Raw genomic sequence first — 15,848 nt, forward strand, 5'->3', positions numbered from 1 at the left:
GATAAAATATCTTTCTCGTAAGAGTTAATTTTTCTTTTTAATAAATATTTTTATAAAAAGTTAAATATTTAAAAAAAGCATAACATTCATTTTTAAGTTTCTGAGGGTGGAATTTTATTCTGAAAGCGCTTGAACGTATATATAAAAGAATTGTTGGTAAATGGGTTCTTTAATTATTAATTATAAAAAGTATTTAAGATTTAAGAAAGTTTTTTCCTCGGACAGTTAAAGAGAATCTAAGTGAATTATCAAAAGAAATCTTTTTTTAATAAGATAAATAAATAGTTTTGTACAATTTGTAGCAGATAATAAGGAAAATACGTATTTTTTTATTTTTCTTGCAACTGTTTTACACTCTTAATGTATGAGTTTCGTTTTAGAAAGAAAGAAATTAACATAATTCAAAACAACGGAATTAATTATGAAAAGCGGTTGAAAAATTTTCCATTCGAAACTTATATATATATGAACAGAAAAGAAGTGCATAGACGATGATTACTAATTACGTAAAACAAATTAGTAGTCACGATGTTTATTAAGAAAAATATAAAATAACTTAACTTTGTTAACATGAATAATTATACAGTCATTCTGAGCAATTTTTAATTTACATATAATATAATTTTAAATTTTATTTCATATTATTTTTTACGTGACTTCTCATAAATATAACTTTTGCGTTTTCATATGTTTATTCAGCCTTCCAATTTTTTTGTAATGGAAAAACAAATTAACGAAAAGAAATGCGATTCCACAATCGTGCATTTTCAATATTGAAACTGCAGGTATTTAAAGGTGGTAAGATTTATTGTATTTTAACAACTCATTTTGTTCCAACTCACCATACTTCGTAAAAAATACTGGAAAATTCATAAGGTATGAATTTTTTTTATAGTATCTTGATTATTTTAAACTGAAAAAAATAATCCCAAATTACCGTAATAATTATATTAGTATAGTTTAGTTTATTTTTATTTTATTTATTTACAATTTAAAACTTACATGATTATCCGTCAGACCTAAGTCTGTCGACAGATATACTAAAGAATTATTATTACATTATTAAGTGGTTAATGCAATAACCAATTTTATGTAACAACTAAAGATATTATTAGTTTTTTTTTCTAATAGTTATAATAGTATTACAATTTTAAAAATTAATTTAACAAAATTAAACTATATATTTAAAAACTAATGAACAAATTTAATCTTTAATATTTGTAACGTATTAGATTTGGTAACTAAAACTATATTCAAGAAACAAAACTATACTTAATTACAACAACTAATTACAGAATTAATATCTTGTTGCAACAATTACATAACGAAAATAAATAACTAAGCTTTAACCATTCAACAATAGATTATTTATTGATTTATAATAATTATTAACATTAAAATAATAACTATAATCAAGTTATAATTGTCTGGACTGCCAGTATAAATCCAACATGAATCCTGTTAGTACCTATTACATTATAGTTAATGCCCACTCAATGAGACGTTTTTTAAATAATTTTTTTTCATTTTTACATTATTGAGGTGATTCGGTAAAGAATTAAGTAATGCAGGAACAACATAAGTCTTTAATCGTTTACCGTAAGTTTTATTATATCTATCTGTAATAAAGCTAATTGCTCTCAAATTGTATCCACTTTCTACATTTACCCTGTATTCACTCTTGTAAAAGTTCTTAAAAATAATTAAGAATTTAAATAGACCTCTAGATGACAGAAACCTTGTAAGATTATTTAAATCGGTGTCATAATTGTTATCAGAATCGTAACGAGCAATATCTTTGAGGACCCTATTTTGTATTAAATTTATTTAATTTATGAGATATTCTGCGGCTGATCCCCATGCTGTCAAGCCGTATCGAATAACAGATTCAAACAAGGATGAATAGAGTAAGCGTTTACAGTGAATTGGTAATAGGGGTGAGATGTATATATAAGTGTAGTAGTAATAATTATATAATAATTATTATAAGTAAAGTAATAATTATATTTTTACGGCCTCCGAACTTCCCTTCTAGCCGTCCGATCCCTCTACAGCAGACAGAAAGTAGCCCATCCACAGTAAGAAACGATATATTCGGAGCGATAAAACAGTTTAATACTTTTTTACATCGCCCGAGTTACAAAACAGAATTCAAAAGCGATTTAAAATCATTTTCATTAAATTAAATGTAAGAAGTCATAAATAAAATACTATACAGAATAAAATAAAATCGAATGAAGCGATTTATCGTTTTCGGTGAGCAGAACATGGTTTTTACTTTACACGTAGAAAAATTCTACATATCTTTTTTAAAAACAGCTAAATCACGGAAAGAATTAACCACGTCTATTCATTATCGTAAGCTACTAATTATCATTACACATGACCTCATAATCCCTATTTACTAGTTCGGGGAATTTTTTGTAATAATAATAATATTAATAACAATAACTACTTTGTGTGAATATAAAGATGTACTCACAACAGTCTTATAAGGTTTTTGATTGACGGTAGATATTATTAATTGAAATTATTTCACTTATTTGAGGGAAATTACATTTACGCGATTATAAATGATGTCTTGATTAGCTGCGACCCAGCCGATCCGTACTACTTTGTGAGACTCTTACTTACTACGGGATACTCTAAATATCACGTAGTTTGTATAACATAACCGTAGTCTAAAACTTTACGCTATGGCTCGGTTTAAATATAACGGTAGATTCTAAATATTACTGAAAAGTCGCCCATTAAATTATTCTAATTAGAATTCCTAGTAATACACAGGCGGTGGTGGGAGAAATCCACGTAAACCAAATTTTTTCAATTTTCCCTCGGTTATGTTATGAAACATACATACTATCTACCTTTTATATTATTATACTTATTTTTTTATTTTTATTTATTCTAATCAACACCTATACCCTCTTAAATTTCTGGGAAAAAATGTTCATACCTGTGTCCCAGTAGAGTTAATTTTATTTAAATCTGTTTTATACACTTACCACACACCATACTAGACTTGACATCACACACATACACCTTCATTAAAGGTTCTTTATAATATATATATATATATATATATATTTCATTTTATTCAAATTGCCCCGGGATTAAATTTTATTACCGGTTTCAATTTTAACCTGTTCAAGAGTACAAATCCTTTGTCGGTTCGCACTCTTAAAAACCAACCGTCAACGAGGAAAATTACAAACTACAATAAAAAACACGACTCAGAAATAATACATTTTTACTTCCTTGTACGAAGCAAAGGAAGTATTGTGATCACGAAAAATTTCGGTTTTCAGTTTTCAACGGAAATATCCATTTTGACCATCTCTGAATCAATTTTGACTAGTTTCGGCGTGACGTCTGTACGTAAGTATGTGTCTCGCATAACTCAAAAACGATTAATTGAAATTTTTGATTTTTAAGTAGATGTCAACAAAACATATACAGTGTTTTATGAAGTTTTGTTGTATAATTTACGGTAAAAACCTTTATAGGTTTTTAAAACTCAAAACTTAATGGTTTTAAATGCAATCTTACAAGAATAATTGAAAAATAAAATAGGCTTTGGAACTGTACGTTCTGTCGTTTACGAGAAAAGTGTATTAAAACATAAAAATTTGGAGTAAAAATGTTTTTTAATTTTACTGTAAATTTACTTTGTTAAGTGTCCGATAACCAAATTGATTTTAAAACAAGGTCGTAGAGAATTTAATTTTGCAAAAAATTATGTAATTAAAATAGATAAACTATGAATTTTCAAAAAAATTATTTATTTAAAGACGAACATAAAAAAATATGAAACTAGCAAACGATGAAATTTATGTTTGACAGTTTAAAATAGTAAAGGTTTATCGATTATATAAATTATTATCAAAACACATTAAACATTTTTTTCACTGTATTTTATGTGCATATATAATATGCTATAATACAAAATATTCTATTTATTTTTTCTATAAAATTAAGGTACAAAAAATAATTATTCTTTTGAGTAATGTAGAAATTTTCTCATCGTCTTATTTACCCTAATAGTAATTAATTAATTAATTTGTAATAGACCTTACACTAGGAATAGCAAAAGTTCCTTTTACACATTTCACCTTTGAATTTATGAAAACGATATTTAAGTGCTGATTTCAAATTTGGGTTTTCTTACCTGAATTATTGTCATTTACACTTCTGAAAAAAAAAATAATTTCGTATAAATAAATGGGTAAGGGGTGATATATTAAATTCACAAAATAAAAGGAAAGTATTCTCTAAGAGCTGTGTATTGCTTGCGAAACGGTAATATTTTTTTCGGTATTTAATGATTTATTGTTGGTTTCTTAAGTATCTTTTCCTTATTATAACGTAGAATTAACGGTTGAACAATAAATCAATTTCAAAACGGACTTTGGAAAATACGTGTAACAAAAATAAGACTTTCTTAAGCTCCTGCGGGATTTAGTTTTTAGTCTATCAATATCTATCTGTCAATTTAGGTTTCGATCTATAATTAAGGTTAAAATTTTTTTTCAACCTGCTTTATCGTTATACAATTACTACACAATTTAATGCTATTCTCAATTTACCTATAATGTAATCATTTTATCTATTTTAAGCAGTGTCTATTTACCTATGCTAAAATCATAGATATTTATCGAATAAAAGATCTGCCAATTATAATCAAACTGGCGTCTCACCATCTTAATTCTCAATGACTCCAGGGAGGTAGCCTCCTAATAAAAAACTATATCAAAAGCAAACGCTTTAAGAGATTCATCAAATCTACTGAAACTTAGATCGTTTACGTAAATACGGAACAAGAACTTCGGACCGGGTATCAAACCTTATGACTTCAAAGTACTCGGTTTCGAGTTAGCTTGTGTAGATTCCAACTTAACCTTCTGAAATCATCAGTAATATAACTGTTGAACCGATTATAGGTTGTACCTCGAATACCTGCCCTAAATAATAAATTAAATAAAATGACTTGATCAGCAGCGTCAAAAGTTTTAGTTGAAGTGGCCTCTCACTCTTCCTTCTCATTAAGACAATTGTTCAAATGTCGTAAATCTTAACCGTGCATCTTCAGTTTTCGTACCGTCCCTAAAACCATATTGATTAAGAGAAAAAACTTTTCCTGCTGATAAACGACGGTGATCTTGATTTGTTAAATTTGTAGAAAAACGGCATAAATGAAACAGGATGGTTAGTAACCGATAATAGCTTTTCTTTCCCCCATTATTTTTTTAATCTGGAAATACTGAAGTTATTATAAGAAAATTCATTAAGATTTCTTGCCCAAAGATTAACATTTATTATAAAAGCGAGGGGTTTAATGATTTCATGTATAATAATTTTGTGCGCGCGCGGGTGTGTATATACACTCGTGTGTATGTGGATATATGAGTGTTGGAGATAGAACTCCGGAGTTTCAAGAACGAATATAGATAAAAAATTTCTCAGAGTAAATAGTGTTTTACTCATAATAACTATATTACACATGAAACTATGCAATGGATTCTGCTGAGAAAAAATCCTATGAAATCGGTTGAACAAAATGAAAACGGCATCTCGTCCAACAAAATACATGTACAAAAAAAAGTCTATTAAGCGTTGTACGCTGTAGACTGTTTGAGATGTTCAACGCGAGCCTTTTAAAAGAAATCCAATAGAAATGAGGGACATTTTAAGGCAAATATTTGATTCTATACAGAACATCGTTCTTAATAACTCAAACTCCACCTTCACAAAATACGATCCCGGAAATTCAAAAAAATAAACGAAATAATGTACGAGGAGTTCGGCTTTCATAGGCCATATTTTACGGATGGGTAATAATAGAACTCCCAATGAAATTCTCCTTTTTTATTTAGGAAGAAAAACTAAAAGCGTATTTTGCGATAAAGTTAAGAAACACTGTAGGAATAGAAATTCTCAACTTACAAAAATCGGGAATTAATCAAGGAAAAGTTGTAAAAATCTCGGAAAAGAAGGATAATTGCAAAGAAGAAGGTTTCAATCATAAAAGAGTAATAACGTGATAATTAAAGAATAATGCCAGTGAGAAACGTAAAATTACTGGCAGTACAGGAAGGAAAGCGAAACTAAAAAAAAGGTATTGTGCGTGATCCAGCTTTAACTAAAACGGAAAAAATCTTCTTTCTCGCTGACTTCTAATTATATTTTTCAGATTTAGACTTTTAGCAAAAGTATTTTTAGCGTAATCTATTTACATACTAAAATGTTAAACGTTATAATATCGGTTTATACGGGCTAATAATGAGACTCGGCTTATTATCATAGTTCAGTTAAAAAACTTGTTGAATTCTAAAAAAATAAGGTTCAATCCAAAGTATTAGAAGATAACTTATAGGAAATTAACATTCGAACGTGGATTTGTTTACCGAGAATAATCCAAAGTAAGAGAATATTTTAGAAGTTCGACTAAATAGTGTATGGGTGCAGTTACGTCTAATCTTCATTATGGGATACTTCATTCTGGTAACCGCCGAGCTAAATTATATACGTTTGAACTAAGCTAGAAGTTAAGTTAGAACTATGTTTGAACTAAGTTAGAAAACATACGATTCAAAACCGTAAACACAAACATGTTAAACAGTATTTCTCATCGCTTCCGGTTTTTAAAGGTTCCTCAATTTTTAAAAAAAATGTGATGCGGACAACATATGATTCCCTTGTATATCTACTAAATTACACATACACATTTTTTGCTGCGCTTTATTTAAACTAATTTTATTTGAAAGTGAGATACGATCCTCCAGTTCTTTAATAAAGTGGACAGTTACACAATTGCTGAAATATAAGTTATTATTAACGTAAAATATTTACACGATTATTAATTCAACAATCTTACGTGAAATATTAGGATAGAATAAAAGGTCCCTTTATTACTCGTATTACTAGATCAGTATTATTTGTATCTAGTGAATTACTGATTAACAAAAGTTTCAGATTTCTGGTGTGTCGTATAAATAAAAATTAATAATAATTAAAATATTCCGTTTAATGAACTCCTGTATACTGGTTACAAACGTTAATTTCGACCTTACGGTATAATATACTCGGTTTTTATTATTAGACTATTCGGTGAATAATCAAGAATGAAAAAAAATAATCATATAGGAAAAAGAAAGAACATGAAGAAATATATCTAAAAAAACGACAAGAGGATGAATATAAAGAGAGAGAAAATTTGAAAACTAGATTACGTGTACACAAATTAAGATCAGAAGAATTATTTCAAACCAAAGAACGATTAATTGCTCGAAAAAAAAATAAAGGAAATGATCATCAACTCTGACTTTAGAGAGAAGATTAGAGAGACTTTAGGGAGAATATTACCTTACAATATCAGAGGAGTAATGAACTAAACGATAAGAATTTTTTGCAATTTATTAAAGCTCGGGCATGTATGCCTCAATGCATATATTGTTCTTTGTGAGGGGCTATTTTTCAGTCACTCTGTGGATAAAATTAAATTAATTATTCTGTAATTCCAGAATTCTAGAATATTCAGTAATTCCTGAATTCCAGAATAATTAAACAGAAATTAAACCAGAAAATCCAAAAATAATACTATTTTAAATTATAATTTTCAATTAATATAAAAATAATCAGATGTTTCATATTATATGCCTATTAATTTACATATACTCATTTTCAAAAGCACATAAAATCTTATTTCACTAATAATTCTGATTTTTTTTTATTGTTATAGAATAATTATTTATTGTAAAACTTTTTCTACAACCACGGGTTAATAAATCAATATATTTAAATTATAAAAAAAAGATGACGTCTGATTCGAACCGATGTGCCTTCCCTTATAATTCATTTATTAAATTTTTTTTCATCGGTTTCCTCTGGAACCGATGAAAATAAGTACCAGTTATGATATATCGTTGAAAATCTCAATGAGGGCTTATTACTGCAGTTAAGAAAAAGTTCAAAATCCAAATCTTTTTGGATTTTGGGCTTTTTCGGATACTTTTGTTTCGGTCAATTGCAATCAAAAGGGGAGGTGCACAAATAGACATTACAACAGTTCTGAATACAAAATTTCAACATCCTACGGCTAGTTTTTGAGTTGCATACATGCGAGATACATACGTACGTACAGACGTCACGCTGAAAGTAGTGAAAATGAATTCAGGAATGGTCAAAATGGATATTTCCGTTGAAATCTGAAAACCGAAATATTTTTCGATCACAATACTTTCTTTACTTCGTACAAGGAAGTAAAAATTAAATCGACAATAGAAGTACAAAGAAAATCGTGAAAGAAGAAAACAATTACGATTGTTTTTTCAAATACAGTCGATGCCTTGTGTATTTACATCACCAGCCGAGTTAAATGTATCTTATATAAATTTAACAAAATATCCAGCGAGATCGGCATATACCTCACGGAAGTATTCCACAAAAATTCTTCAAATAAAGATCGAAGAATAGTCTTTGTTTATAGGAAAGATACTTCGAACAAGAAGTATTCTTAATGTGAAAATGACAACACATAATAATGTCTTAATAATTTGATTTTTGAGTTTACACATACGACGATTCGAATTTTCTTATATATTCTTTACACAATGGTTTAAAAGCGTTGCTGCCTCAGACGGTGGCGAGTGTCCTTCTATACAGTTCGGTTGTAGAAATAGAATGTAATAAAATTTCTCAGAAGAAGCCTATACATATATATATATATATATACATCCCTAGGTGCGCACGCACGCACGCACGCAGGCACGCACATACACACAAACACAGAGAGAGAGAGAGAGATAGAAAGAGAGAGAGAGCGAGAGAGAGAGATTTTTTTGCGAAAGCGGTTATCAGTTTTAAAGAAAAAGTAAAAACAGTTATATAAAGCAGCAAGTATGTTGACACAAACACTGTGATATAGTTTAAACTTGTACGCAGAAGAAATGAAAATTACTACATTTAAAATAAATTGTATTGCATCGATTATACTTCATATAATACGTCTATAAAAGTACTTTGTAATTACGATATCAATTAGCATCGTTAGAAATAAACTCTCTCTTTTAAACTAACACATCCCATATGTTTACCTTTGATATATATGTTTTTATTACAGCGATAATATCGGTGTTCATGCTTAGATCGTCGATTTTTTATTAACACACAACTCTTTTCCTCTTTATGCGATGGACTTCGAATTGTCTGAAGATTAACAGGAAACGGTCCATCACTTTATTCGTGCTAAGAACGTATCGAAATACTACAATTTTTACGGGAAAAAATCCTGTTCTAATTGAGTTATTGAAAATTTTAGGGACCGACTTGAAATCGAGATTGCAACCGTATTGCAAAAATCGTAAATGTCTGCCGAGACAGATAAGATAACTGTTAAAAACGGCTTCGAAAAAAGATTGAAGAAATTTACTCTTCGAATCGGATGTACATTAGACAAATGTTTTGTTACGTAATAATGAAAGAACAACAGATGTTGTTTTTTAAACACACAGATAACAGTTTCTCGACTGATAAACGGCCGTATTTAGTCATTCACTTATAAAATTATTCGGCATCGAGTTGCATTAAATACAATCGTTTATACTAGGTCGGCATACGCTATGCAACTCGACGCAACCTTTGCGTCTTAAATATTTAAATGACGTAGGAAAAATGTAGAATAATGGGAATAAAAAACCTTTGATAACCTACAATATAACTTACGTGGAAATTATTTCGACAAAGTCGAACTTGATTTCCGGCTTAAATCCAAACATAAATTAAAAGTTTCGAATATTTTGATGAGTTGTAAGTAAAGTAGAATTGTAATTTAATTTAGTAAAACGTTTGTACACTATGTTTTACTAGGTTATATTAATAATTAATGTCATTTATGATTTTATTCACTAAAGTGAAAGTTTAATTAGATATGCCTTTTTTTTTATGACGTTACTTATCGATTTAATTTCTCAGATAAATCATGGTTTATTATATATATACACAATTCGACACAGTATTCCATAAGCCAATTAACCGATGGAAAAAAGAAGCACATATTTAAATGTTTTTTAGGTAGATTTGATAAGAACGCTACCTATTATAATGGGCACCATGTTTCGACTTCCAGAAAATTGCGTCTTATTTTCGCGTTTCACATCCCCCAGACCCGAAAACCACCAACACTTCAAAAGATTATATATATACATTTATATATATGTATATGTGACGATAAAACCCCGAATACCGGTAAATCTTAAGTTTTACCGGTAAATTCTAACATTTACCAAGTCACTTGGTAAAAGTCAGAAAAAATCTTGAAAACACATTTATTTCGGACTTTTACCAAATAGTTTTGGTAATTATTGACATTTACCATAGACTGTTGGTAAAAGTTGACAATTCTGTAATGAAATCACTCAAAAGTATGAATTTAAAAATGCTCTTCCAAATTTCGAAATTTCAGTGCACTGCGGGTGAAAATGAAACAGGTTTTTTTTCAAAAGATTACAAAAAACTTTATTTTGCCATTTAATACTAAGACATTTCAAAAACTTTACAAGTAATTAATTCATATACGCTAATATTCAGAAATGAATCATTTTCTGCAAACTTCTACAATGGTAAATATCAATATGTTCGTTGTTATAATTAAATGGATCCTTTCGAGACTATAAATTGCAAAAAACTCTATAACTAAAAATAATGCCCATCTCAAGTACTAGATAAGTGAAGAATAAATATGAAATAATGATTTTGAAAGAGTAAATCCTTTTCAAAGGATAAAGCCTTTTTGTGTAAAAATTATTCTTAATAATATTAAATAAAATTCAACGCATTTTCTTTGCAGCATGATTTTAATCACGGTGTTTTGTAAAAGGAAAGTAGAATTTTACGATAAACAGAAAACTGGAAGGCTATATTTAAAAGAAACAGAATTTTTAATTATATTTTTTAGGTTTTTTGTATCTTTCCTTAAGTTTTAGAATGGTTTGAACCAACAAAATGACTGTATTTAATGAAAAACGTTCAGTTGGGAATCAAAACGTTTTTCCCGCTGCAAAAATTGAAAATAAATTTGGTTAAAAAACAATCCGGGTGTTAGACCCAGACTGTGTATTTAAGAGTTAACTATTAATTGATTATTCTCACGTTTGAAAATGATTAATTTTAATGCAATTTTTAAATTGAAATCCCGAAATTGAGAAGATCATTTTTAAATTCATGCTCTTTCCTATTTAGAAGTGATTTCGTTACAGAATTGTCAACTTTTACCAACAGAATACGGTAATGGTCAACAATGACCACAACGATTTGTTAAAGGTCCGAATTAAATGTGTTTTCTAGATTTTTTCGGACTTTTTCCAAGTAACTTGGTAAATGTTACAATTTACCGGTAAAACTTAAGATATAGACACAAGATATAGATCTATATAGACACAATAACTTCCGTAATTTTGCGCCAGTTAGTTTCAAATTGATACATAAAATATAATGAGTCAAAAAAAATATAATGAGTTTGTTAATGGGGAAAATGGGACCATGGGGTGGAATTGAGAAGGGGGATTTTTCGAAAAAAAAATATCGCTATACCAACTTTCTTATTAAGTAAAATATTGAATTCGTTTAAAGATCCTACTATTCTTTGGATAAGGGCCTAAAACTTTTTTAAGTAAAGGTTTTTTATATCACTAACCATTGGCCGAGGGGGGTTGAAAAAATGGATTTTCGAAGACAAAATAGAATCATACATCTCTTAACAGGCACAGTATCGGATCAGTCTAAAGTGGTCGTTAGTTCTCTGAATATTACCTAAAACTTTTGTCTGAAACAAATTTTGATATGACCAACCCTTACGGCAAGGGATGACCAAAATATTACTGGAATTGTAAGAAGATGGGGCTTGTATTGTAAACATGGGAAACTTTTTTTCACATGCAACCATTGTCGTACTAAGTATATTTGAAGTTTTTCTTAATTTTATCGTGGAAATCTTTCTTATCCCCTACTTAACACCGGTGAAATCTACCTCCGCGTGTATCTACGCTAAAAATTAAATGACCATTTGAGGCGTCAAGTAATGGTCAATATTTACCGGTTAGTGTAAGGTTTCGATTTTCATTAATAGAGTAAAATTTAACGTAATGACGTCGGACTTGTACCGCGCCGGGTAAAATCTTAACTTAATTGTCTAATCAATAGGCACTACAGTGGTTTGTTTGCTGGAATTACTGTAATCCGCATTTAATACTGAAAAAGAGTCGAATGTTCTTGGATTAACTGCGCGTTTACGAATTTGAAGTGGTGAATGCCTTAATTAAAAATAACGTAGAAAAATATTTTGATCGTTACGTGTAGCTGTTTTGAGCGATCAGGAAAATAATCGCCATTTGTATAAACCGTAATATTTTTCGGTTACAAAATAGTAATCCTCCCATTACAAGTAATGCGACTCTTATTATCTTCACCGGGCGGGGATGCACTAAAAACCAAAAATTGTTCTAAAAAAAAAAACTACTGAATTTTCAACATCTAACATGTAATATCGAATAAGCAGTCGAAAAAATCAATGATGACAAATAATTTTGTCTCCATGCTGGTGTAATATAACTGGTGAATAAATACAAAAATGGTAGTTTTTAGGCGATTTCATACTTTTGCCTTGTACTCTTGCGCTCAAATAGATAATGTGACTGGCAACGCAGTTGTAAATATAAGATTTTTTGTCTGATTATAATTCATAATAGTAATTGGATTTTGTCACCCTCCCACCATTATTGCGAGGGGTACTAGAATATCACATTACGCCCCCCTAATTGCAATTTTCTCGCATCAACGTTACTAGGAAACAGTTTGATACCGACATCGTGACACAATTTAATTTAAGATATAATTTTTTAGTAAGGATTCAAATTAATTTTCCAAGGTACTAAACAGCAACGATTACCTCATCTAGATGGTTTCGTTTCGGTTCTGTTGTCATCGCTCGTACCGCTTCCTATTTTTCGCCCCTTCGGTAATCAGGTACCCTTTTACAGTTAACGGATAAACGCAGAAGTAAAACATCTAGAGGTAAACAAATTTTGGCTGACGGATGACGCCTTGGTAACTTTCCTTGCCAAATCACGGGTTCATAGCTCTTGTATTCCTTCTTGCATATAACATTCGTTTTCTACACAAAAACTGTAAATTCAAGAACAAAACTAAAAGTAACGCTTTTAATTTAATATTAATTAATACTTGTAAAAAAATTGTTTACCTATTAATTGTACGTAAAATTTATTTCTGAAGATGTGATTTATCGATTATCCGAATTTCTTATTTTATATATATATATATATATATTTTTTTTTTTTACAGTTTTACGACAAAATATATAATTGAGTATCAAATCAATTTAAGTGTGTAAAATAAGCAAGTAAGATGATGTTAAAACCGCGAATGCTTTTTATTCTGATTTGTTGTTTTACTTCTGTAAAACAAGCGCCGATCAAAATGCATTCACCGAAGCCAGATACTCGGCAACCTGCAAAATCTACAGCAAGTAAGGAGCAACCTGTTATTACTATGAAACGTTCAACATCTGAGCAAGCTCCATTAACTATTGCTTATATTGATAATTTACATGGAAAGCAACTAGAAGTTAATTATTATAGCACACATACGCAGTATTTTAAAGCTGCAATAAATCCATTTTTGCGTATTTCATTTGACAATAATGCACTTAAAACGTTCAGTAAGGTAAGAAATTATATACTAGTTTCTTCTTTTTTAGAATTAGATTGTTTGTTTACTTAATGAATTTATATTTTAGATTGAGTTAGAACGTATATGAGTAGGAAGTATTTTTCATTTATTAAACTTCACTTAATCATGTCGTTTCTGTAATCATAAACTTTGAATTCTTAGATGAAATTTTCTTAAAAATAATTCATGTTAATAATGGCATGTATCGCTTTTATAATATGTAACAGATTATTTGGAAATTAAAAAAATTTATTATAGTCGAAGAAAAAAAATGTAATTAATAATTAAAAAATCAACTTACCAACAATTTTTTTATGCGTTCAAGCGCTTTCGTAATAGATTTCCATCATCAGGCTCTTAAAAATGTATATTATATTCTTAACAAGAGTAAAAATTCGTTGTCATATGTAAAGTATATAAAATATAACGATGGTCGTCATTGTTTAAAATTGTTTCGACTTAACGTCCTGTCATTAAGATGTATCCACCGTTATGGTAAAGTGGAGTAGAACGGTATGACCGATTGGTCTTGGCAGTATATTTTAATTCGCGATATGCGCATTTTAAGCAACATACACTTTATCCATCCAAATTAATTTTATTACTTTTTTTTATTCTTTCAGATGGATCTATATTATTTATATATTTTATCGTTAGCTGCATATGCTGTTTTTAAACCATATAATTTAAATATTTTGTTAATTAATATACACATTACCGATAATTTAGAAAAGTACCACATATATGTTTTAACAATGATAAATTAATAAACGGACAAACAAGAATTCACAACGATATATTGTATAAGAAAGAACTGAATAATCACAATAGAGTGAGTTGACCATACCGTCCCCACTCCACTTTACCGTAACGGTGGAGACATTCATAATGACAGGACGTAAGTTGAATAATTTTAAACAAATAACGACCACCGTTATATTTTATATACTTTACGTAAACAAATTTACAAATGACAACGAAATTTTAGTTTTATTAAGAATATTAATAAATAAATATTCTATCCGTATAACTCTTCAATACCGACCTTTCCTTTCGTATTACAAATCCTTCTTTGTTTAATACATTATTAGATTTTAATTTACGTACCGCAAAATTTTCCTTAACTTTTCTGTATGCTCCGTCTATTTTACCGATGATAATTTCTCTTTCCACATCTGAACTCTTTTCTTTAATCCACTCTTCTTTTGCTAGTTTGCACTTGCAATTTATTTTTTAACTGTCGATAATTCCTTTTACTTTCTTCGTCATTAGCGTTCTTAGCAATATTTCCTTCCTTGCCTTTTCCGATGCTTGCATTCCAGTTTCCAACTATTATTAAATTTTCACCCTTTTTTATGCGTTTAATTTCTTCGTATACACACTCTACCTCATCATCATCATCATGGGCGCTTGTAGGCATATAGACGTTAACAATCGTTGTCGGCTTAAATTTTGATTTTATCCTATTACAATGATTCTGTCGCATTGTATGCATTTTGAAATATTTTACTCTCTTCCCTATCTTCTTGTTCATTACGAAACCTACTCCTGCCTGCCCTTTATTTGTAGCTGTGTTATTATTCTAAAATCACCTGACCAAAACTCGTTTTCCTCTTCCCACCGAACCTCGCTAATTCCTACTTCATCTACATTTTCCTCTTTAAATTTTCTAACCTACCAACCTTTTTCAGACTTCGACCGTTTCACGCTCCGACTCGTAGAATGTTATTTTTTAATTTTTCTGGTGATCTCTTCCTTAATAGTTCCCACCCGGAAATCCGAACGGGGGTCTAGTTTAGCTATGAAGCATATAATATACATTTTTAAGTCCCTGATGATGGAATTCTATTCCGAAAGCGCTTGAACGCATAAAAGAGTTGTTGGTAAGTTGGTTTTTAAATTATTAATTATGTAATCGTACCGATGGGCCGTGTCTGATAAAATTATTTTAAAAAAATTAATCGAATAAAAATTAAAAAATCTTTTGTTTTGTTAATTTCTACTAAATTTGGATCAAATAAAAAACGACCACCATATCCGATTCATTCTAGCTATTCACCCCAATACTACCTGCCCGATACGCCAAAGCTACAGTAGTAGTTATAAAG

The 15,848-nt window shown here is 29.4% G+C and overlaps 1 protein-coding gene across 2 annotated transcripts in view; it reads left to right on the top strand.

Moving 5' to 3' along the window:
• Nucleotides 1–717: 717 nt before the first annotated feature.
• The window catches only part of LOC142333513 (uncharacterized), a 33,101-nt gene continuing 17,970 nt past the window's right edge, over nucleotides 718–15,848 (top strand). The window contains exons 1-2 of one of the 2 annotated variants that reach the window (XM_075380776.1): nucleotides 718–876; nucleotides 13,354–13,734. In XM_075380776.1, the coding sequence (XP_075236891.1) occupies nucleotides 13,417–13,734 (318 nt within the window). In that variant the 5' untranslated portion in view covers nucleotides 718–876; nucleotides 13,354–13,416. The remainder of the gene's footprint in view (nucleotides 877–13,353; nucleotides 13,735–15,848) is intronic. The other variant, XM_075380775.1, reaches the window with a different exon arrangement.

Source organism: Lycorma delicatula, chromosome 12 (genome assembly GCF_047948215.1).
Source record: "Lycorma delicatula isolate Av1 chromosome 12, ASM4794821v1, whole genome shotgun sequence".
Taxonomy (NCBI): domain Eukaryota; kingdom Metazoa; phylum Arthropoda; class Insecta; order Hemiptera; family Fulgoridae; genus Lycorma; species Lycorma delicatula.